Consider the following 22,052-nt stretch of genomic DNA (forward strand, 5'->3'; position numbering starts at 1 on the left):
GATCAGAATTGCAAGTCCCGCCTCATTACCAGCCTCCTTCCAGTCTGGGTACAGCACCATGTCTGAACTTCAGGGTTGTCCATTTCACTGAACTAGACTACCAAACTCAGATTCACAGATCCACATTCAGGTGAGCAAAAGGCATGAAGCAGACATAGCAACAAGCCACCAGATGACTGAAACTGCAAGACCAACCATGTTGAGGAGCCTCCTTCACAACCCTATTTGTCATTTTCTCCTTTTGTCAAGGAAAGCAGTCTAGAGTCCTAATCTTAACTGCATTGACTAGCTTTGCCCAACCTTCTGGTTTCTGGCAAGTTTTACTTCGTTTTGTTAAGTCAGTTCATTCAAAGTCGTCTTGCGATTTTAATCCAAGTCCTTTATTATGAAAATTAATACAGCTTGCTCAAAATTCAGCTTAAAAAGAGATAAGCCTGTTTACATATTATAAGGGAGGGGGAAGATCAATTACTATTTCATCCAAAGTTGCCAGGAAGTCTTGAGTGGACTGCAGGGTATCTGAAAGATTTAAAAAGCCAGTTAACATCAAGTCAGATACATTCAAATTTTAATATTTTCATTTCTAATGTTCATGGTTACATTCCTAATCTCCATTTTTTTTCCAGTGCCCCTTTTACCCTAGTCACCCAAATGTTAGGCAGTTGTTGGTGGACAACCACCAAGTTGCTTTTCAATTCTTTCTGTGTTTGCTCTGTTCCAACCAAGTATTGCCCCTTACAATGCAGCATTACAGCCACTCACTTTACTGGATGCAAATCACTTTTTTTTTACTTACTGTCAGGGAATCAGGAGCAGGAGCACTGGGGAGAGAGGATTGGGAGAGCGAAGGGGAAGAATCCGAGGGCAGCGTAGGGGAGTATGACAGTGGCCCGAGAGATTCCATGAGCTTCTCCAGCGAATCAGAAGATTCCCAGAAGGGGGCGCCGATGGTCAGGGCAAGGGGGGTCCCAGGGGGGACGCACCAGAAACAAGGAGCCAGAGGGGAACCCCAAAGCAGCAGTGGAGGATCGGGACCAGTTTCCCCACCAGAGCGTAGTGGGGGGGAAGCGTCACATGTGTCAGGGGCAGTGTCTCCTCCAGAGAGGGAGTCAGGGCTGACCACGCCTCCAACGGAGGGGAGGTCAGTTGCAGCTAGCCCCCCCGAAGGGGAAAGCAGTGACAGCAGCAGTGGAACGGTCAGGAGGAAAGCTGCTGGCTGGGCGCGCGCGCCAAGTTCAAATGTGCAGGCGCGCAGAACAGCAGGAGACCCGGATGGGGAACCAGCTCCTAAAGCCCGCCGGAGGGAGGGAGAAGGCTCAGGGGAATCAGCGGGAGAAGAGGCTAGAAAGGGCGGAACCCCGGCGGGCAGGCGGACCCAGAGGAGAAAGGAGCAGCGGAGAAGGTGGAGCAAGGCTAGAATCTTAAATTGGTGTCAAGGGGGAGGAGACTCAGACGGAGGATCAGCGGTCTGACACTTGAGACGTGGAGCTGCGCGCTGCGGGTCTGGAAGTGAAACTGAACTTCAATAAAGACTTTTATACTTAACAACGAAGCAGCGTTGGTCCTTTGTGAGCTGGGACCTAGGGTAGCTCTGACACTTACCATAGCCCCATGAAATGGAAGGCTCTTTTGCGGGTACAGAGATTGTGCTTGCAAATCTGTCAGAGGCATTTTCAAATACCATCAGAGGAACTCCAGTCAGGGGCATGTGGCTCAGCCTGTGCTCTTCGGGAACTTCAAAACTCTCAAAGTCTGTTCAGAAACAACAACAGTGGTTAGCACTGCCCCTGAGCATCACTCTCCACTACTTGTTAGAGGAGTGGGGCAGTAACATAATTCACTCAGCTAGCAGGGTTTACACCGCTACTGAGTAGCATGCAAAGAGCATAAATAAAATGCATAAGACTGATTTTTTATTCAGATTCCCTCAACTTATGTATCTGTTATGTCCGGCAACTTCTAGTACAGTAATCCTGCAACTTACGTGTATTTAATGTGTGACCATTCAGTTTAACATGCTCGGCTGATGTTGTTGATGATGATAATGATAATAAAAATAATAATGATGATGATAGGACGGGCATCTGGGGGGAATCTTTGGCAATCCCACCTACCAATGAACCCAATACACTTTGACTTTACACAATTTTGCCTTTAGGTGCGATCCCCAGAACATAACCCCAGCATGCGTTGCAGCTTACGGTATAGAAGGTCAGTTAACAAGACATACAGCAACCTATGACACTCCAGCAGAACCACCTCCTGCTTCAAATCTCTGCATTGATTATCAACTAATCAATCAATCAATCAATCAATCAATCACCCCCTCTATTCCAAGGAAACCAAAATAATCCTTGGCAGGCATTACCTAAAGGATCATAGGAAAAGAGGTTCTCCTTTTCTGGATAGTCTTCAGGAACCATGCTGCTGCTTTCAACTCTGTTTGCAGTTTCAGTAGCCTTAAATAAGGATAAAAAGTGAGAAAAAGTGGTTACAACAAAGTCTTACAACAGCCAGACTAGAGATTTCTCCCGTTAATATGCTGAATCTATGCTTTCCACTGGTGGACCAGGGACCACAGCTTGGGAATTCCCAAAATCATGCTTATTATAACACCATGACTTCTTGTTCCCAACTCCTTAATCAAGGAAGAATTAAACAGGCTGCCTCCCCACTTCTTTCCTTTCCCAGGGCCTTCCCTTATTTTCACTTAGAAATCCCCTTTCAGGTGCCACCCTGGTTTTTGTTGTTCTTGTTGTGACCAGCAGATTTTCCAGTGTTCTTAGCTTTAATCATCCTTGTGAATGCATTCTTCCTTCATGAGCTAGAGAGAAAGCTGGTTTCTATGTACACACAACTCTCTTTTTCCTGCTATGTGCCAGTCATCCCCCTATTTCATACCCACCAATGTACTACTTTTCTGGAAGAAAAGTTTTACACAAGATGAAAGCTTCAGTTACTCAAGAGGCTAGTTTAAGGTGAGCTGATCATTATCAAAACAAAAAAAATTTTTTCCTTCCAGTAGCACCTTAAAAATTTTTTTTGTTTTGACTATGGCAGACCAACACGGCTACCTATCTGTAACTGATCATTATCACTTGCTGAAATTTTGACAGATTGGCACACATCTATGATCTTTTCTATTCAGCTTGCCTAAGCTGCAGCTCTGATTGTTCTGCTTATATCTGGGACAGTTCTCCAGCCTAGGAATAATTCTGTTTTGAGAATCTAATGCAGTCCTATGGAGTATTAGCTCTACTAACCTTTTTCGTAGAATACTTTTTTCCTTTTGGGAAGTTACTCTTTGTTGTTGTTGAAGACCTATTCAAATTTCCTAGAACCTTTCTGACAGACTGGGATGCTGCTGGATTTACGTTAGCTGTCCTTCCAACAAGTGGAGTCTTGGGGCAGGACCTTTCAGCAAAACTCTTTGCTATGGAAGAAAATCAAGTCAGCCAACATGCTTGAGACCCAAAGTACCAAAACTTCTTCATTCAAGGGCACCACAGGCAAAACAAGTCAGAACAGACGTTTATCATGTCATATGAACCCAAGTTTGTTGTTTGTCTCTCTCCAAACAAACCAAGGTTTGTTCTTAACTTATACCTCTTGGTTCATTTGGAGATAAACAAGTGCAGGTTCAGGTGACATGACAAACCACGCCCTGGTTTGTTTCATCCAAAATGCAGCAGGAATGCCCCAGGAGATTCTGAGTGTGCTGCTTGTTCACATTAAACCATGGTTAATGTGACAGGCAAGACAAGCAAATCAAGCCAGTGCTGCTAAGAATACTCCATGAGGCAGAATAAAGGAGAAGCCACAGTTAGTTCTCATTTTTCCTTCCTCCCGGCATCCTGTCCTTCCACAAAGACTTCATCATCCGGTACCTCTAAGCTGAGCTGACCTGTTATCATTGCTGCCTCCAGAAAAAGGAGGAGAAAGCTATAAAAAGTTGATATTAAGCATTCTAACTTATTAATTCAAGTTTATCAGCATCTTTAATGGAGCTTTGGTTTAAAAAAGGTATTTCCATTCATTTATACCAGTTTAAATTCGCATGAATACAAACTTACATGGTGCAGATACCAATTGCATCCGACCCTTAGAAGAAGCAACTGTGCCAATTTCATCATTCTCTTTTTCTATGTAAATTTGTGTCGCCATCACTTTGACATCCAAGGATTGCTAGAATAGATATATACATTATTATTTCGTGTTTCCTTGCATCCTTAGCCTTCTGTCATCATTACAGGAGTTCAAGTATGTCTCACTAGTAGTACTTCAATCACTTGGGGAAACTCCTCCAGAACCTTCTGGAGCAAAGGCGACCACTGGTTTAATGCACTTCTTTCAAGTGTTTGTCTTGACTAGGTACAGTGCACTGGTATGTACAGATAACTGTTAAACACTAGACAGAACTCAAAATGCAAACAAAAACTACTCACTAAAGCAGTTTAGAAAAATACATGGTGGTGGTGACAAAACAGTCTTTTTTTTAAAAAAAAGCACTTTTTTAAAGTGTCTATTTACAGAGGACTACATTCTGAAGTTAAGAACAACAGTGAACTATTGCTGCCTACTCAGAAGTAGGTCCCACCGAGTTCAATTGGTCTTATTCTCAGATAAATGCTTAAAAGAATTGCAGCCTAAAGTTACAGGTTTTGACACATATACTAAAGCAATACTTTCCATGCTACCACATACTTGAGTGCCAGTGTTAAATGCCAGACATTAGCATTATAGCAGTGTAACCCAAAAAGTAACAGCAAAAAGAGGAAGGCGACCCTACAAAGTGTATTCCCACCCACATTGTTCTCCATCATTTTAATGCAGTCTCACTAACTTGCCTGACCATGCGCAGTACTCAGCAATAAGGCACACCAGGAAACCTACTGACTGCCCATCTTAAGTACTGTACAGTCAGGACTGGAGTCTTAGGTTGCCCTAGACCTGATTGATTTAACTAGTATTTCTAACTCTTAGGAAAAAACACCAAAAAGCCAACTTCTCTTTAGCATTACTTACCTGCCTATAGAATGGACCAAAGGAAACAAAGAACCTGATAGCAATAATAATAAAATAATTTTAGTCCAAGCAAAAAGGATACAGAATTTTAGAAAAGCAACACAACTTGTTAATAAACATAAAACCAGCACATTTGAATTAGAACCGATAGAGACGAGACATTAGGAAGCAATGACAAAAAAGGAAACAAAAATTTAAGGCAAACAAGCTTTTAAACCTCGCATCCACCCACTGCCAAATAATTGATAACACGAACACTAAAAGCGATACACCACTAACGAGCTCCGCTTTCCGCACGGGTCACTTTTAAATCATCACCCTCCTTCCCCATTGGTCGTTACTCCCCGCGTGAGCCGCTGCTGATTGCTACCTCGGTAAACCAATGGCGGAGGAGAGGAGGCGGGGTTTCACGCTTTCCCGGCTCGTTAAAGAACCCACGACGAGGCAAAGGGACAGCAGATGAAGCGTGCTAGTTGCAAGGTGCATGTAACTGTATTTCCTATGGGAGCAGTGCACAGTGGGAGTTCATTCCCAGCTACGTATGAGTAGGGTGAGACTGCAAAGCCCTAAAGTCACCCTTGCTCGCTGCAGTCGGCGGAGTAAGACAGGAGGTGCAGCACTTTCGGAGTATAAATAATAAATTGTTGTTGTTACTATTACCATCATTACTATTTATTATTGTTATGGGCGGAGGAGGAGGCAGCCCTGTCGATCTGCTGCAACAAAAACAAAGAGGGCTTAAAGGCTTGCAATGCTAGTCCTAATACTCTTCCGGAGTCTCATTGTACTGGGATTTACTCCCAAATAAGTGGGCAGCCATATAAAGATTGAAGCCAACCACAATGCTAAAAGCACAGGAGTCCCATCTAGTGCAAGGAAGCTCATGCATACAGTCACTGCAGCAGTCCTGTCCAGGAGGACTGCTTTGCTCTAGTGGGGCTTCCTCCTACTGCCCTTACAGGACTGCAGCCAGACCAAAACCCCTAGTGGACTGGCTTTCGACCCTCGGGATTCTAATTAAGACGCGCACCGAAAGCAAAGCGCCCTGGAGTCATAGTGGGACTTAACCCCGAGTAAATGCACGTGGGGATCGGGCTGCCTTGGTAGGACCGGGCGGAGGACGAGATGCCTTTGGAATCAGGGCGGTGCCCCTTTAAGAGGAAGGCGGATGGAGCGGCGCGCTGCATTGTGGGAAGCGGAAGCAAAGCGGAAGTGTGGCCTGCTCGGTGCCGAGAAGCCTGTGGCGTAGAAACGGCAGCTGTCGGGGCTGGCAACTTCGGTAAGGCTGGATTTTGTGGCTGCCCTGCGAGTGTTACCCGGCGGAGGAAACTTTATTTCCCCTGTAGGACGGCAGAGGCCGCTTCCAATGTCCTGAAAGTTGTGTTTGTTTATACGGAGTACGTATTCAGGATATTGTGTCCCTCTGGACGTTTAAAATCCCCGGAGCCTCCGTGGTGGCTGCTGTTTCTCCTCTTCCCTTTGGGTTTCGGTACATTCTGTGTTTTCACACAGAGGAGTAAACAAAGGCCCGCTAAGCCTCTCCTCAGGACCTTCTCTGGAGGTTTATTTGGTTTACCTGTTTCAGCTACGTATTTGTCACGGGAAACACAAGAGGGTCGTAAAAAGGACTTTTTGTGCTTCTTTTCGGCTTCTTGACGTCCTTGTGGTTGGGGGGGGGTGTTAAAACTGGGGCCGACCGTATAGTGAGCTCCTGCTCTAGCCTACCGCCCTCCTCCCCCAGCATCTCTCCGTTAAACACACAATTCCAGTTGCCAGGCTGATTGATCAGTACATTAACTGTGCTTGAAATTATGTGTTTGCTTCCAGTTGCTTAGATCATATAGATGTTCTTTTGCTATGATGGCTAAGCAGGTCATAGCTGAGGTGTTCTCGTTAAACTGTTACTACTGAGAGGGAAGGGAACCCACATAAACATAGTTACGTACTGTTGTGACTAATAATGCTAGCTCGTTGAGAATGGTTCATAAAGACATAAACATCGGTGGCTAAATCCTGCTAGAGGAGTCTTCTAGGGATCTATGCAGCCACAGAAGGAGTGGAGAAAATAGCTGGGAGGCTTATAACTCCCAAAGCATCAGATAGGCTACCTAGTTTTTGGTTTCATGTTCACCTAATTTATAGGAGGTGGTAACTTATAGGAGGCAGCTTATTTAACAGTCACATTGGTGGGGTTTGAAGAGGTATTATAATCTGTCTTGAGTTAGGATGGTGTTAAGCAGAGTGCGGTTATGATATGACACTATCTCTGCATGTTACGGTTTTTGAATCATTTCTTGGATTCATGGGGAGTTTGTGCATTATCCCATTAATCCCAGCTGCTTCTGTTTTTGTTATCATCTCTCAGAGAGAGAATGGTGTTATATTTCATATGGTAGCTACTTTTTCTGATGGCTGTGGCCTGGCTCCAATTACTATAAGAACACCAGTGAAGGGTCGATGGGAGAAGTAATACGTGCAAAATACTGACTATAGTTAACAGTTTGAGATCATTCATAAGGACATGTATTAAAACAGTGTTTGATCTATTTCTCTGGCTGATAAACCTGCATTCTTGTTTGTAGGTAAAAGATCATGGAATCTGGTAGTATGGAAACGATAGCTGCTAACCCTCCTGGAGGGTCAAATGGCTTAGAAGAGCCTAAGAAGATGACCAGGGAGGACTGGAGGAAGAAAAAGGAATTGGAAGAACAGAGAAAACTGGGCAATGCACCAGCAGAAGTAGATGAAGAGGGAAAGTAAGTCTTGTGTATCCCTTCATATCTGCTAGCAGTTCCCTTGTATTTCCTTCAAACTTGCACTTCTTTTATGACTTTATGTTTTATTATTTTGAAGTTAGGAGGTATGTACCTAGAAGGAATTTCTTTCATCTTGCTTGATAGTTTTGGAATTTCTATAGCCAATGGGTAATGAAATGAATAAACTGAAATGTATGGTTTATTCCTGCCTTCAGCCTGTCTAGTCTTTTCCTAACCTTTCCAGAGTGGGGCAGGCAATTGGAAGGGATTGAAATCTTGAAATGTGAGGGGTTTTTAAAAAAAAAATTAAGCAAAAAGGAAGGACCAAAGCTCAGTGCTCAGAATATCGATCTGGGAGGGGAAAAGACTCACACTTCCTATATAACATGGTATCCTTTTACAGTATTGTTAAGACAATCGAACATGGTTTTGACCCTCCATTGACTCATGGACCCTTATGGAGAGACCCTGTGATTGCCTTTATTGGAACATCTAAAATGTACTACCATCTGCCACTATTTTCTCTCTTTTATGCACAGCTGCTAAGCTCTATTTTCCTTGTATGGGTATGTTTTGTTACAGTAGTACCTCGGGTTACAAATAATTAAGGTTACAGACTCTGCTAACCCGGAAGTAGTACCTTGGGTTAAGAACTTTGCCCCAGGATGAGAACAGAAATCGCGCGGCAGTGGAAGGCCCCATTAGTTAAAGTGGTACCTCAGGTTAAGAACAGACCTCCGGAATGAATTAAGTTTGTAACCAGAGGTACCACTGTGCTTGAAATTACCAATCTATTTTTTAAAGTATTTTAAAAAGCACTGAATTGGGGATTCTGTTGTCATCCCTTCTGTGGGTCTGAGTCTATGTACTTGGAGGCATGTCTCAATTGAGTTCAGCTGGGTGTCAGGTTCCATGGTAGGGAAAAGGCAGCATATAAATGTCAGAGCATAATAAAAATAAATAATGAAATAAAATGATTTCCACTTAGAAGTCTCCTTGATCTCTATCTCAACATGGGAACCCTTACAGACTTAAGGTCCATCTTACCCGGTCACAAAGCATTCACAACATTATTTTGTGGATATCTGTAACATTTAGTTGTTCAACAATGCAACCATAACACAACCGTATTTATTCAGAAGTAATTCCCAGTATGTTCAATGGGGCTTACTCCCACTTCAATGTGTGTGTTTTCTATTTATTACAGAGACATCAACCCTCATATTCCTCAGTACATTTCCTCAGTCCCATGGTATATAGATCCTTCAAAAAGGCCTACACTAAAGCATCAGAGACCTCAGCCAGAGAAGCAACAAGAATTTACATTTCTAGGGGAATGGTATAAGCGAGGAGTCAAAGAGGTAGGTCGCCATGGTGGGAATGCTGGCACTCTAGAATGTGAATAAATCCTAATCAGTTTGCGGTCCTTTATTTCTTATTACTGGCATTCAAAAGATTGAGTTCCGTGATAGTTTGTTATCTTTCTGAGTATCAGATGTTGTGGGATAGTTTTACACTAGTTGACTTGCAGGGGTACACTTCAAGCTACGGATCAAGTTCTCTGCAATTATCATTACAGATAAAATTAATTGTATTGTAGATCTGTTTCTTTTGCAGTCAAATGGGGCCAACTATATTCTGATCGAGGCTGAGTGGAGGGAAGTAGGTGTGCTGTTGATAGGAAGTTTTCATTTGTTTTTGTTTTTTGTTCAGAATTCTCATGCAACCAAGTACCGCAAAGGAGCATGTGAGAACTGTGGTGCCCTTACACACAAGAAGAAAGATTGCTTAGAGGTAAGCACTATTATTATTTTTACATGAAATTGGATAAAATTAACTGTGAATCTTGCTAACATCCTGAAAAATTAATTTCCCCAAGCTCTCTGATACAAAAAAAGGAATAATAATGTGGCTAGTTTCTTTTCTGAAGAACAGGAGCAGTGCTAAGGTTATGGTCTATTTTCTTCCCTGCAGAGACCTAGAAAGGTTGGAGCCAAATTCACAGGAACCAACATTGCACCAGATGAGCACATGCAACCACAGCTGATGTTTGACTATGATGGAAAAAGAGACCGTTGGAATGGCTATAATCCAGAGGAGCATATGAAGATTGTAGAAGAATACGCCAAGGTTGATTTAGTAAGTAGGGTGGTGTGTTTTTTTCCTTTAAAAAGATTCTGACAGTCTCTTGGGAAGTTGTGCCATATATCAATGTTGAAATAGGTCACTTTTTATCTAGAGTAGAATTAACTTGCACACTAACTTAAATACCAGTAGAAATGTTTAAGGTAAGGTGCATGAAAAGCTGCCTTTTACTCAGCCAGACCATTGAGCCAAGAGTGACTTTCAAACAATGCATTTTGTCCAGTGCTGCTGTTTCGCTCATGCAGCATATGTCAGCTTGTGCAAGAAAACGTCCACTTCCTCTTCTTCCTGCAGACCACCGTAGATCTTCAAAATCTTTCCAAATTGTTGGGGGGCTCTCTGGAACAGATTTTGGGGGTACACAAGGGGAGGAGGGGAAGAGGAAGTTCTGTTGAGCATGCAGAACACCACTCACAAAGCAGTGGATAATTCCCACTTGTCTAGTGAAAGATGCCCTCTGGTGAGAAGAACTTCTGCTTGCTAAGGGTTAGTAAGGGGATTGTTCATACTGAATTTTAGTACCAAACTAGATAGATTTAATTTTAATTAAACAAGATCGATGTTTGCATGTTGAATGAAGTGGTTGTGGAAACTTTCAGACCAATGTGAGAAGTAATCCTGCTTTCATTTTAACAGGCTAAACGCTCACTGAAAGTGCAGAAGCTCCAGGAGGAGCTGGCTTCAGGAAAGCTGACGGAGCAAGTGGTAAGTGAACTGAAAACATTAGTTGTTGTTGTTGTTTAGTCGTGTCCAACTCTTCGTGACCCCATGGACCAGAGCATGCCAGGCACTCCTGTCTTCCACTGCCTCCCGCAGTTTGGTCAAACTCATGCTGGTAGCAAAACATTAGTACCCTGGTGTTTTATCACAAGGGATGTGTGTCCCCCTTTCTCACATGTCACCTCTGCTATTAAAGTTAAAGGTATAGGATGATGCTGAGGGCACAAATAAGCACTAAGGATAAAGGGACCCCTGACCATTAGGTCCAGTCGTGGCCAACTCCGGGGTTGAGGCACTCATCTCGCTTTATTGGCCGAGGGAGCTGGCGTACAGCTTCCGGGTCATGTGGCCAGCATGACTAAGCCACTTCCGGCGAACCAGAGCAGTGCATGGAAATGCCATTTACCTTCCCGCCGGAGCGATACCTATTTATCTACTTGCACTTTTGACATGCTTTCGAACTGCTAGGTTGGCAGGAGCTGGGACCGAGCAACAGACGCTCACCCCGTCACGCTAGATCAGGCTTAAATCTACCTTAAGCCTAAAGCTTTTGCTATGAACAAACCAACAGGAGTGCTTACTCATTTGGGCGTGCCCTTCATTTTGCAGAAGATAGTGAATTTATTCACTAGGTGGCAGTATAAACCATACTTTTAATATTAAAGCTTCTTTTGAACTGGGAGGAAACCAGAGCCATTTCAGGGTATTTTCTTTCAACTTCCTCAATAAAGTTAATGTCAGTTTTACACTCTTAAAAAATATTTTGAAATTTAAAACTAAAATACGAAATGGAGCTTATATACTGTGCTAATGCTACTTTTCCTTGCCGCAGAACTCCCCGCGACATAGATGGGGAGAAGAGGAACCAAATTCACAAACGGTAAAGAATATTTTAAAAAAACTCACAAGATACAGGAGAGAGAATTGTTTTTTTCACAGAAAATGGCTTGGTGTGCTATGAGGTGGGCAACTGGATCACGCTAAAGGACCAAATCTAGAACTGAACCTACCTTTGTGGGCCATTTTGATAGGTGCTTGGAACCACCCACCTATTAATCACCTGCCATCATATATGATGGACCAGAAACTATTACTGTTAAAAGGAAATGTGAAAAATTGGGGGAGGGGTCCACCTCTTTTCCCACCCCAACTAGGTACCTCTGATAATCAGCATCACTTTATGAAAATAAGGGAGGTTGTTGTTTTATTTAAGCATTTTTGCATAGAGACAACAAAATTACCGTATTTTTCACCCTATAGGACGCACCGGCCAATAGGACGCACCTAATTTGGGGGGGGGGAATAAAGGGGGAAAAATTATTTTCCCCCCAGGCGCAGGGCTTGGGCAGGGGAAGCCCAAGCTCCAAACCAGCGCCGGGCTCCCACGGCTTGCGGAGAGCTGCGCGAAGCTAAGCCTGGGCGCGCTGCGCCTCCCCGCTGTCCCCCAGCTTGTGGTTCTGGCGGCGGGGAGAAGCGTGCGTCTCCCCGCCGTCAGCCTCCAAACCACATCAGGAAACAGCGGGATGGCGCACTGCGCCTCCCCGCTGTCCCCTGAGCTTGTGGGGCTGGCGGTGGGGCTCTCCAGGCTTCAGCGAAAGCCTGCATTCGCCCCATAGGACGCACACACATTTCCCCTTCATTTTTGGAGGGGAAAAAGTGCGTCCTATAAGGCGAAAAATATGGTAATCAGCTGCCCTTTCAGCTCTCTGTGCTGCTTGAGTAGCATGGACCAACTAGAGGGATGTTTCGCATCTATTTATGGATCTAAGTGACCTGTCCTGCGAGGATGAAATAGACTTTGGCAAATCTAACCTCACTTAGATCCTAATAAATTAAAACATATAGGACTCTTATAAAATTGTTTATTTATTTACAGAGTACTAATAAAATTGTGTGGATTTTTAAAATAGCTTAAAGGTCTTTGCATTTTAGATTAACTGCGCAAATGAGTTCTACACCTACTGCTCTTTTGAATAATACATCTTGCTATGTTTTCAGGAAAGAGATCATAACAGTGAAGATGAAGATGAAGACAAATATGCAGATGACATTGATATGCCTGGGCAGAATTTTGACTCCAAAAGGCGTATTACAGTCCGAAACCTGCGTATTCGGGAGGATATCGCTAAAGTAAGCAGATTCGCATTAAGCCTGGTCATTGTGTAGCTGCTGTCTGTGTTTTACTGGTGGATTAAGAAAAGTACACAACAAGCTTTCATCAAGCTTTATTAATTAATATATGCAACCAATAGTCTCTTTTCGATTTCTCATCCTTAACTGAAAATTAATTGCTTAGTGACATTAAGAAATACATTTAACTTAAAATAAAATGAGGATTTGATTAGCTGCATAGATGAGTTGGCATTAAGAGATCTTCAAGGGATGGTTGGCTCTGTTACCTGCACTGAAGCTTCAAGTCTGTATTCTCATGTCTTTTCAGTACTTGCGGAATCTTGATCCCAATTCTGCTTACTATGATCCTAAAACCAGAGCAATGAGAGAGAATCCGTATGCCAATGCCGGAAAGAATCCAGATGAGTAAGTTTGAAACTAACTCGCTTGGATAATTTAACTGTCTTGTGCATCCTTTCATACATTAATATTTGGGTACCGGTGAAACCCATACATGACAGTGGAAGTTGTGAGAAAAGCTTTCATTAGTACTAATTTGATACTGGGGATTTCCTGGGTGGCATCCAAAACCTCGTGAATGGACCTCCTTTTTCCCTATCTGCCAGAGGTTTCCCAAACCAGGTTTTAGGGAATGCAAGTGGGGGGGGGTTGAATCTATTCTACCAACAATATCCATTCTACTGGTGAAGAAACACTGTTGGATTTCACCCATGGGAAGAAATTGGATTTGACATCTCCATTGCCCGTAATCATTTGGTTGAAATTATTTATTCTGCTGAATGATTAGTCCCCCTTTATTTAGTAGAATAGCTAAATGCTGCACAGACATTCACATATCCATGTGCTATCCCACTAGGGGCAAGTGCTCTTGAGTTTCTGAGAGGGACTGATACCCAAAAGCTTATATCTCTTTCCTCCAAGCTATACTTTGTGCTGGAGTAAGAAGTAAATAAAAAATTACCTGAGTCTCTCATGCTGCTTGTTACCGTAGCCAAGCTTGAGATGAGACCATGCTTTCCTTTCAAGCCTTCTGTATATAGCCAGAAGGTTCAGTGATAGACATGGTTTTCTCATTTGAGTTGCTGTTTGGGGAAAGCAAAAGAGCTGAAATCTCTTGTGTGGTTTGTTAACTACAGCTCAGGACTGGTGAGAGAAATCCCTGCCTCTTAAGACCCACAGCACACTTGGGAGGACTTTCATGGGGATGGGAGTGGGTTGGTGGTGAGCATAAATAGAGACTGGCTTGTAAGTCACCAACAAATGTGGGCCCCAGATGCTGTGTAAGAAAGCTCTGTTGCAGGAGGGTCGCAGTACATTCCTTTCTTGTGTGTGGTTTTAATCTGAAAGTTGTTTCTCATACTGCATTTTGATAATGGATGATTGCTCTGACTACAAGCATATTGCCTGAAAAGCTGGTGTATGCAGTTGGGTCTCCTCAGAGACGCAAGAAGCAGGCTGGATTTTACAGATCTATGGCAGAGCTCGTCACTTATGTTGCTTTTGGGGGTGGTGCGGGGACTTGTGTTGCTCATTGAAGCACATCTTTGCAAACATGGGAATGGCTCCTTTCAATGAAAGTGTCCTAACAAAGAAGAAAGAACTCATTTTGTCATGTAAAACCACTCATATTTCCTGTGCATCCTGGTTACTTACAAGGTCTTTCCTTCCAGGGTCAGTTATGCAGGTGACAACTTCGTTCGTTACACGGGGGCTACCATTTCAATGGCGCAAACTCAGCGTAAGTACTGAATCTGCCAGACGTGTTTCCTTCAGTTGCACCATCTACTACTACTTAACGAAACCTGCTTTTGACAGCGGAAGGAACTATTCTCAGTTTAATCTTCAGGGGAGTTTCAATTTTGGGCAAATAGAGGGAAAAGGTCCTTATTCAGAGGAAACCGCCCCCCAAAAAAAACTTTAGAGAAATATTGAGGGTTTTCAATGTTCCCCCTTGCATACCTCCTCTTGCCCTCAAAAAAAAGGAAAACAAACTGTGCTAGGGGGTGTATTTGTGCCTCCATACTGCCAAAGGAACACTGGCTGCAGAGAGCATCATGCAGTTGTGAGTTCTCTTAGGCTTCTGAGGCCAAGAGTTAGGCTGAAAGGAAGTAGCTGTTTGTTTGTTTGTTTGTTTGTTTGTTTGTTTGTTTGTTTGTTTGCTTGCTTGCTTGCTTGCTTGCTTGCTCGCTCACTCACTTCCCTTCAGCATGGGGTATAAAATGGGGGGGGCTGCAGTGATGCAGGTGTCCTCCAAGCCCAATGTCCCCTTTGTATCCTTAGATAATTCTCCAAGGCGGTTCTCTTTCCTCTGCCCCTTGGAAACCATGAACCCTCTGCTCAAAGCAAGTGGGTTCCAGGCCAGCTTGAGCTGATGGGCAGTGATGTTGTGGGCTGTTCTTGAAGCTGGCTCAGTAGAGCCAAGCCTAGAGACATTCATGGCAGCTGTTCCTAGAACTGGCTCTGTGAAGCTGAGAATAATTCATGGGAGTAGAAGTGAAAAGTAAAAACAGAGAGAACCTTACCTTTCCCTTGTCTGTCTTTACCCCCACTTCCCCCCAAATTATTTGGGTTCCTATTGAGAGCAAAACCAGCTTATACCCTGAAGTTAGTATATATATCAGCAAATAGTTATTGCAAACATTCTCTCTCCTTAATTCCTTAAAAGTGTTTGCCTGGGAAGCCTATGAAAAAGGCTCTGAAGTTCATCTTCAGGCAGATCCTACAAAACTTGAACTCTTGTATAAGTCCTTCAAAGTGAAAAAAGAAGACTTCAAGGAGCAGCAGAAAGAAAGCATCCTGGAGAAGGTAAATCAGCCTCATATATAAGCACCAGACTAGTAGCTGTAAGCAACCAGGGATTTTTGCATGCAGCAATAGAAATGCAGGAAGCAAGATTTACTGAAGTACATATTTTGAACAGAACCGTGTGCCAGTTTGTAAAGATTTATAAATTTGTGAGGTTTTATAAATAAAAAAACCCCTTCACTTAAGCCCCTTAAAAGAATACAACACACAACAAGGAGTAAATAGGTTCACAGACCAATCTGATTTTTGAGGTGGAAATGGATTTATAGTCTAACCTTGCTGTGCATTTGCTTTAAAAAATTACTGCTACAGTGGTGCCTCGCAAGACGAAATTAATTCGTTCCGCAAGTTTTTTCTTCTTGCGAGTTTTTCGTCTTGCGAAGCACGGTTTCCCATAGGAATGCATTGAAAATCAATTAATGCGTTCCTATGGAGACCGCTTGCCAGGCTGGCGGTGCGGAGAAGGGCTTTTCTCCCCACCGCAAGCCTTCAGGACAGGTCCGGGAACAGAGGGGAAGGCACGCAGCGCTTCTCCTCTGTTCCCGGGGCTTGCGGTGGGAGGAGGGTTTTTCCTCCCCACCGCCAACATTCAGAACAGCATTCTGAATGTTGGCGGTGGGAAGGAAAACCCTCCTCCCACCGCAAGTCTTCAGGACAGCCATCCGAAGGCTGGCGCGGGGAGAAGGTCTCTCCGCCCCACCACCAGCCTTCGGAGGAGCCTTCCGAAGGCTGGCGCGGGGAGAAGGTCTCTCCGCCCCACCGCCAGCCTTCGGAGGAGCCTTCCGAAGGCTGGCGCGGGGAGAAGGTCTCTCCGCCCCACCGCCAGCCTTCGGAGGAGCCTTCCGAAGGCTGGCGCGGGGAGAAGGTCTCTCCGCCCCACCGCCAGCCTTCGGAGGAGGTCCGAGGACAGTGGGGAAGACGCGCTGCGCTTCCCCGCTGTCCTGGAGATTTCCGTATGGGCTTTCGTCTTGCGAAGGAAGCCCATAGGGAAATTCGTTTTGCGAAGCGCCTCCAAAACGGAAAAACCCTTTCGTCTAGCGGGTTTTTCGTCTTGCGAGGCGTTCGTCTTGCGGGGCACCACTGTAGAAATTTATTCAGTTTTGCTTGTGTTGGTGTGTTCTATTCTACTGAAGAGAAATTTGAAAATTCTTTCAATACACATGCACATGAACTCTTTAAAAGAGCACAGTGGACAGCCAACAACCATTTTGCGCACGTACAATTAATGCACAACCGCCAACACGCGGGTTATTTTAGACCTGGGAAATGGCAGGACAGGCTTTGGTGTGATCCACTGACCAGAAACACAACCCCATGCAAATTGGGTTGCCTATATATAAGGATACTGCAGTGGCTTACAGCTGTTTCCTGCAATATCCAGATAGGGATTCTTGATTAGTAAAATACTGTGTAGTTAAACTGTAGATAATCCTTTGCTAAAGATTATTCCAAACTTTATTTCTTAACAGTATGGAGGACAAGAACATCTGGATGCCCCACCGCCTGAGTTGCTGCTTGCTCAGACGGAAGATTACGTGGAATATTCTAGACATGGAACAGTTATTAAAGGCCAAGAGAAGGCTGTTGCTCGTTCTAAATATGAGGAAGATGTAACTATCAACAACCACACAGTAAGTAACCAAGAACAGGAAACCTTACTAAAAATAAGGCTACACTTTGTATTTTTGAATAAGGGTTCTACTGCTTAGAATTAATTCAGCTGCAAGCAGCCAAATTCTGGCCTGCACGCAGTTCATAGGTATGAGTTGAGTTCTCCTGTGCTTACATGGTCACTACTCCACTGTAAAACAGTTGGTTTTAAAAGTTACTTATTACAATGATTCATTTGCAGGGAGAAGCAATAAAAGCTGCCTTCCCTGCTTCCGCTTATTGTGGGCAGAAGGAACCTTCCTTTAACATAGGGTGACATCTAGATCCAGCCCCATCGTTTCACTTTGCAAATATTTGACTTGGAAACAGTTTTCAAAATCTGCAGCTACTGTACATCTGTTCAGGGCGCAGTTCAGCAAAAATGAAGCACTTTTATGTCCCATTTTGGCAGCAGAATTATGCATATATTCAGAAACTCGGTCAAGTAAACCAAAACATCAAAAGGGCTGAACTTTGGGTTGCCCGAGATGTTGCAGCCTTTCCTCATAGGGCAGTTGCTCTAACCCTTAGTCCAGCAGCCTTTTCTCACAGTGGCCAACCAGATGCCTCTGGGAAGCCAACAAGCAGGATCTTGAGTACAACAAATCCTTCCTAGGCTGAAAATTTTAAGTTTAATAAATCCTCTGTAAGTAGATTTCATGATTTCAGGGAAAGTAATATTTCTCAAAAGTTTAGTTGTATCCTGAACAACATTTATATAATTCTGTAACTTTACATCAGCACAAGCAATGGTGGTAAAAGTAACTGATTTTACTTTTCTTTTTATTCCCCCTGCAGTGCATTTGGGGTTCCTATTGGAAAGAAGGCAAATGGGGATACAAATGCTGCTACTCATTTGTAAAGTATTCGTATTGCACAGGAGAAGCTGGACGGGAAATTGCTGTAAGAACTGGCCTAAGAAATAAATTTTCCGCTTCTAAGTTTTAAAAAAACCAGGCTAATACTTGTTTCTCCTGTTGAATTTTATTTTCTCTCCTATGTATTCTCTCTACAGAATGCTGATGAGGAATTGCCCATTGAAGTGCCTGAGGAAGAGTACGTGACCAAACAAAGAACTCTAGTGGAGGTAGGTTGCCTTTTTCTCCTGCCTGCTTCCCTTTACAAAAGAAAGAAAGAAAAGAAAACCCTATTGGTGTGTCAAGGGGAAGAGAGATTTAGTTTGTAGAGCAGGAATGGGGAACTGCATCCAGCCAGCAGGCCAGATCTCCATGCCCACTGCAGGTCACCTGCCATCACTAGGTGAAGTTGTTTTTCTTTGCAGATGAACTTGAACTCAAGTCAGGCTGCAAAGAAAGGTCGCTGCAGCCAATACCAACAGGGGTTGTAGTCAGTGCCAATCAGCTAAGTGACGCTGATTAAAACCTCTGCTTTTGGCAGGAATCCGTTGCCCTTGGGAGCTCAGATCAGGAGTTCTTTAATGACACTAATCTCAGCAGAGCTTGTATTTGGCATCAAATTTTAAAGGTGCCGAATGCAAGTCCTGCTTAGCAAGAAACAATTGGCAGCGCCCTTTAAGGCTCCCAATCGTTCCTTTGCAGCTGTGTCTTTACTTGCTCCACACCTGATGTTACATACGTCTGGGGTGCAGCCGATGCATGAGGTTTAAGGGAAACTGCCCCATGGGCCCAATTAAACTCCCACCAGGCCTAATTTGGCTTGTGAGCCGGAAGTTCCCCACTACTGATATAAAGGAATAGTTCTCTTTAACTGCAAGATCAGCCTAGTGGTTATTCAAAATAAGAAAGCACAGCCCATGTAACATTTCATCCTTCAAAGTCTCAAAAAGTCCCTAGGTTCATTTACTGCAAGTTGTTATACGTGGGGCTGCCTCTGAATACTATTGCTCTTTTCCACCCTCTGCAGATGCATCAGGAAAAACAAAAAGAGGAGAAGAAGAAAAAGAAGAAAAAGCACAAGAAGAGTACAGGTTCTGATAGTGAAGAAGATAGAAAGAAACAGGAAAAATTAAAGAAGGTATGCTTGAAATAAAAATAATCCGCCATCTGCATTTTTCTTGCTTTTTAGTAATTTTCAAACCGATGGATTCCTTTTGTTAGCAGATGTAAAGTGTTGAATACAACTTGGTGACTTTTGAGTCATACTCTTTTGGGTGAATACTTGTGACGGTGTTTAGACCAGTAACCAACAGTTGGAATCCCATGGGCTAAACCTACATTATGCCACATGATCACTGTAATGCTGAAGACAATTTATCTCCATTTTCCATCTCCATCCTTGCCTATCATTTAATGAAACCTCACTCCCTGTATTGGATCTTGCTGGCTTCTGTAAACTAATATTGTCACACAGTTACGGATTGTGTTTTGTCTTCCTGTAGGCACTAAATGCTGAAGAAGCCCGTCTCCTTCACGTGAAAGAAATAATGCAATTAGATGAGAGAAAGAGGCCATATAACAGCATGTATGAAAGCCGAGAACCAACAGAGGAGGAAATGGAAGCTTATCGAATGAAGCGCCAGCGGCCAGATGATCCTATGGCCTCGTTTCTGGGGCAGTAACTTTTATGAAAGAACTTTCAAGCCCACAGGACTTGGGTGTTGCTTTTATATTTGATCACCAAGTAGAAAACCTGCCAGTTTCCTGTATTGTATTGTGTATGTGTATATAAATATGGCATATAAATATGGCAATGTTTCAACTGAAAAAAGAGAGTGTAGAGTTTACATCTTGTGTTTCCTTTGTAAATGCAAATGTTTTGTCAGCCATAACCTGCTGGTTGCAGTTATGATGACCAGTAGCTTTATTAATACAAAAAGGCAATGTTCTTCTCACTCAGAATGTGTCACATCCCCAAACAAAAAATAGCAGGAGTCACTATTTCTGCTGTTTGAAGGGAACAAGAGTTTGGTACTTTCCACTTGGCAAATACACAGTTGTAACCTACTTTTATGTATAAATTAACTCAGTACAGTTGAAGGGGGGGTATTCTTATCAGAAGTTAACAGAATTCTATTCTTGTGAAACCATTCTGGTTAAAAGCTCAGACAGCTTCTCAGCAGAATTGGATGAGATTTCCAAGTATCTCGTGTGTCTTAAATGTGTTGCTCTGGGAGTTAGCTATCAGAACATCTTCCCCAATTGCTCTGCATCCATCATCTAAAGTACCAGTTCCTTTTCTTTCCTCCCACCCTCCGTGCTTGCATACTGGAAGCACAGGATTGTGCTCACAGTTGTCAGCAATAGCTGTGGCATATAACGTTAAATGCTCATTTTTCAGCACAGGTGAGCTGGATTCTAAGTGTAATAGACAATGAACCAGAGATCATCTTCCTTTTCTGGCATCCTTGGGACACAGCTAGGCTTTTGAATACCCATCCCAAACCATTAGAATAGAGGCATAACTTCATGAACCAGAGTCTGCTTCTTCAGATGCATGAAGTATTGCCCTCAGTTGGAAGATAAATGTACACCTGTAGGCATGGAGGTAGACCATCTTGAAGGAGGGTGCAGTCTGTGTCTGTTCTTCATAGCACTCAGATTAAGACAGTAGCAGCTTCCCCTCACAATGTCACACATTAATGTAATAGTGGGACAGAAATCCCCAGTGAATAGAATCCTTAAATGAATAGAATCATATTTGCTGATAAACTAGAATTTAACATAGAACTGTAGTTTTGGAAGAGAACCAAACCCCTACAATGCAGGAATCTCAACTGAAGCATCCATGTCAGATGGCCATCCAACCTCTGCTTAAAAACCTCCTGCTTCCATAACTGAAGGGCAACCATTCCATAATTTCTTACTCAAGTCTCCTGAAGTTAGGTATTCGTTGTCCAATAATAGTGATTGTTCTGGTCATTAGCCGAGTGTCCTGGAAGATTTAAGTGTCCCCTACTAACCTGGGATTTTAATGAGAGACACTTATTCATTCTTCTGCCTAAACCATAGAGATGTTTTTCCTATTATGATAGCAGAGGGGCATTGTTGGCAGATGCTAGATACATTTCATTGCCAAATATGCCCTAGTGATGTAGCTGTTGGGTCTTGGAAAAGGGAAACAATTCATTTTTCAACCTTACGATTTTGAAGTGCTCCTTTGCTTTTTCCATTTTGAATTGGCATTTCTAATACTTGGTTCCTTCCAAGGCCTGAGAATACTGGACATACTTCCTAAAATGTCAGTAATTTCTTTTATTGAAATTAGATGCGAATCACCCCTGATAAGTCGGGGAGAAAAAAAATTGAAGGAAAATTGTCATTTACATGAAAGCTAACAGCACTAATTCTTACCAGATTTGAAGGGGAATCAAACTTTGATCTAGAGTTCTTTTGTATCCCAAAATGACAACCGTTCACAATGAAAAGCAGGCTGGCCTTAATCATACTTGCTTAGTTTGTGCATTTCTGTGTCCAGTAGAATTTGTATTTTGATGCAGTTAATGTGCAACGCTGTTATTGCCTTCATACTGCCAGTCTGCTCACTGGAAGGCCAGTCCCAACCACCAAAACCCCATCTCCAGTTCCTCCTGATGTTTCTGCCTTTCCCTTGAAGCTCAAGCAACAGCCCTTTTCCATCTTCTCTGTGTTCATTCTCTAGAACTGGACATCCAACCCACTCTATCCCCAAACTCAGTCCCTTGTGCAATCATTCCTCATGGTTTGCCATGCTATTGAAGTCTGCTGTCACTGCCACTGCCAAAACTCACATACTATTTTATCTTCTGTTGCCCTTATTATTGTAAGCCCCCTTTAATGTCCTTGTCCAACAGGAGAATTAATTTAAGGTTCAGCTGCTTTGTGCAACCTTAAAGAAGACACAGTAGCCACAGGGCGAGAA

The 22,052-nt window shown here is 43.2% G+C and overlaps 2 protein-coding genes across 5 annotated transcripts; one reads left to right on the forward strand and one right to left on the reverse strand.

Annotated features, from left to right (window-relative positions):
- Positions 1-358: 358 nt before the first annotated feature.
- PTTG1 (PTTG1 regulator of sister chromatid separation, securin) lies at positions 359-6,692 on the reverse strand (the record flags this gene model as incomplete). Of its 4 annotated transcripts, none has more annotated exons than XM_083597493.1 (7): positions 359-519; positions 1,603-1,752; positions 2,369-2,459; positions 3,264-3,433; positions 4,074-4,185; positions 5,026-5,059; positions 6,602-6,692. In XM_083597493.1, 5 exons carry the CDS (start codon positions 4,162-4,164, stop codon positions 446-448), a joined length of 576 nt encoding a protein of 191 aa, XP_083453619.1. In that variant the 3' UTR covers positions 359-445. The 4 variants fall into 4 exon arrangements, with proteins under 4 accessions (XP_083453619.1, XP_083453617.1, XP_083453618.1 ...); XM_083597491.1 differs by lacking the exon at positions 6,602-6,692 and adding an exon at positions 5,396-5,511; XM_083597492.1 differs by lacking the exon at positions 6,602-6,692 and adding an exon at positions 5,282-5,389.
- Positions 5,736-20,276, forward strand: SLU7 (SLU7 homolog, splicing factor). Its single transcript, XM_083597177.1, has 16 exons — positions 5,736-6,304; positions 7,608-7,781; positions 8,989-9,142; positions 9,495-9,575; positions 9,756-9,920; positions 10,563-10,631; positions 11,479-11,526; positions 12,645-12,776; positions 13,087-13,184; positions 14,450-14,517; positions 15,445-15,584; positions 17,054-17,215; positions 18,033-18,137; positions 18,250-18,321; positions 19,119-19,229; positions 19,594-20,276. The coding sequence occupies exons 2-16, from the start codon at positions 7,618-7,620 to the stop codon at positions 19,771-19,773; spliced, it is 1,749 nt and encodes a 582-aa protein (XP_083453303.1). The 5' UTR covers positions 5,736-6,304; positions 7,608-7,617; the 3' UTR covers positions 19,774-20,276.
- Positions 20,277-22,052: the final 1,776 nt, after the last annotated feature.

This window comes from Podarcis filfolensis (genome assembly GCF_964270895.1).
Source record: "Podarcis filfolensis genome assembly, chromosome: 2".
NCBI lineage: Eukaryota > Metazoa > Chordata > Lepidosauria > Squamata > Lacertidae > Podarcis > Podarcis filfolensis.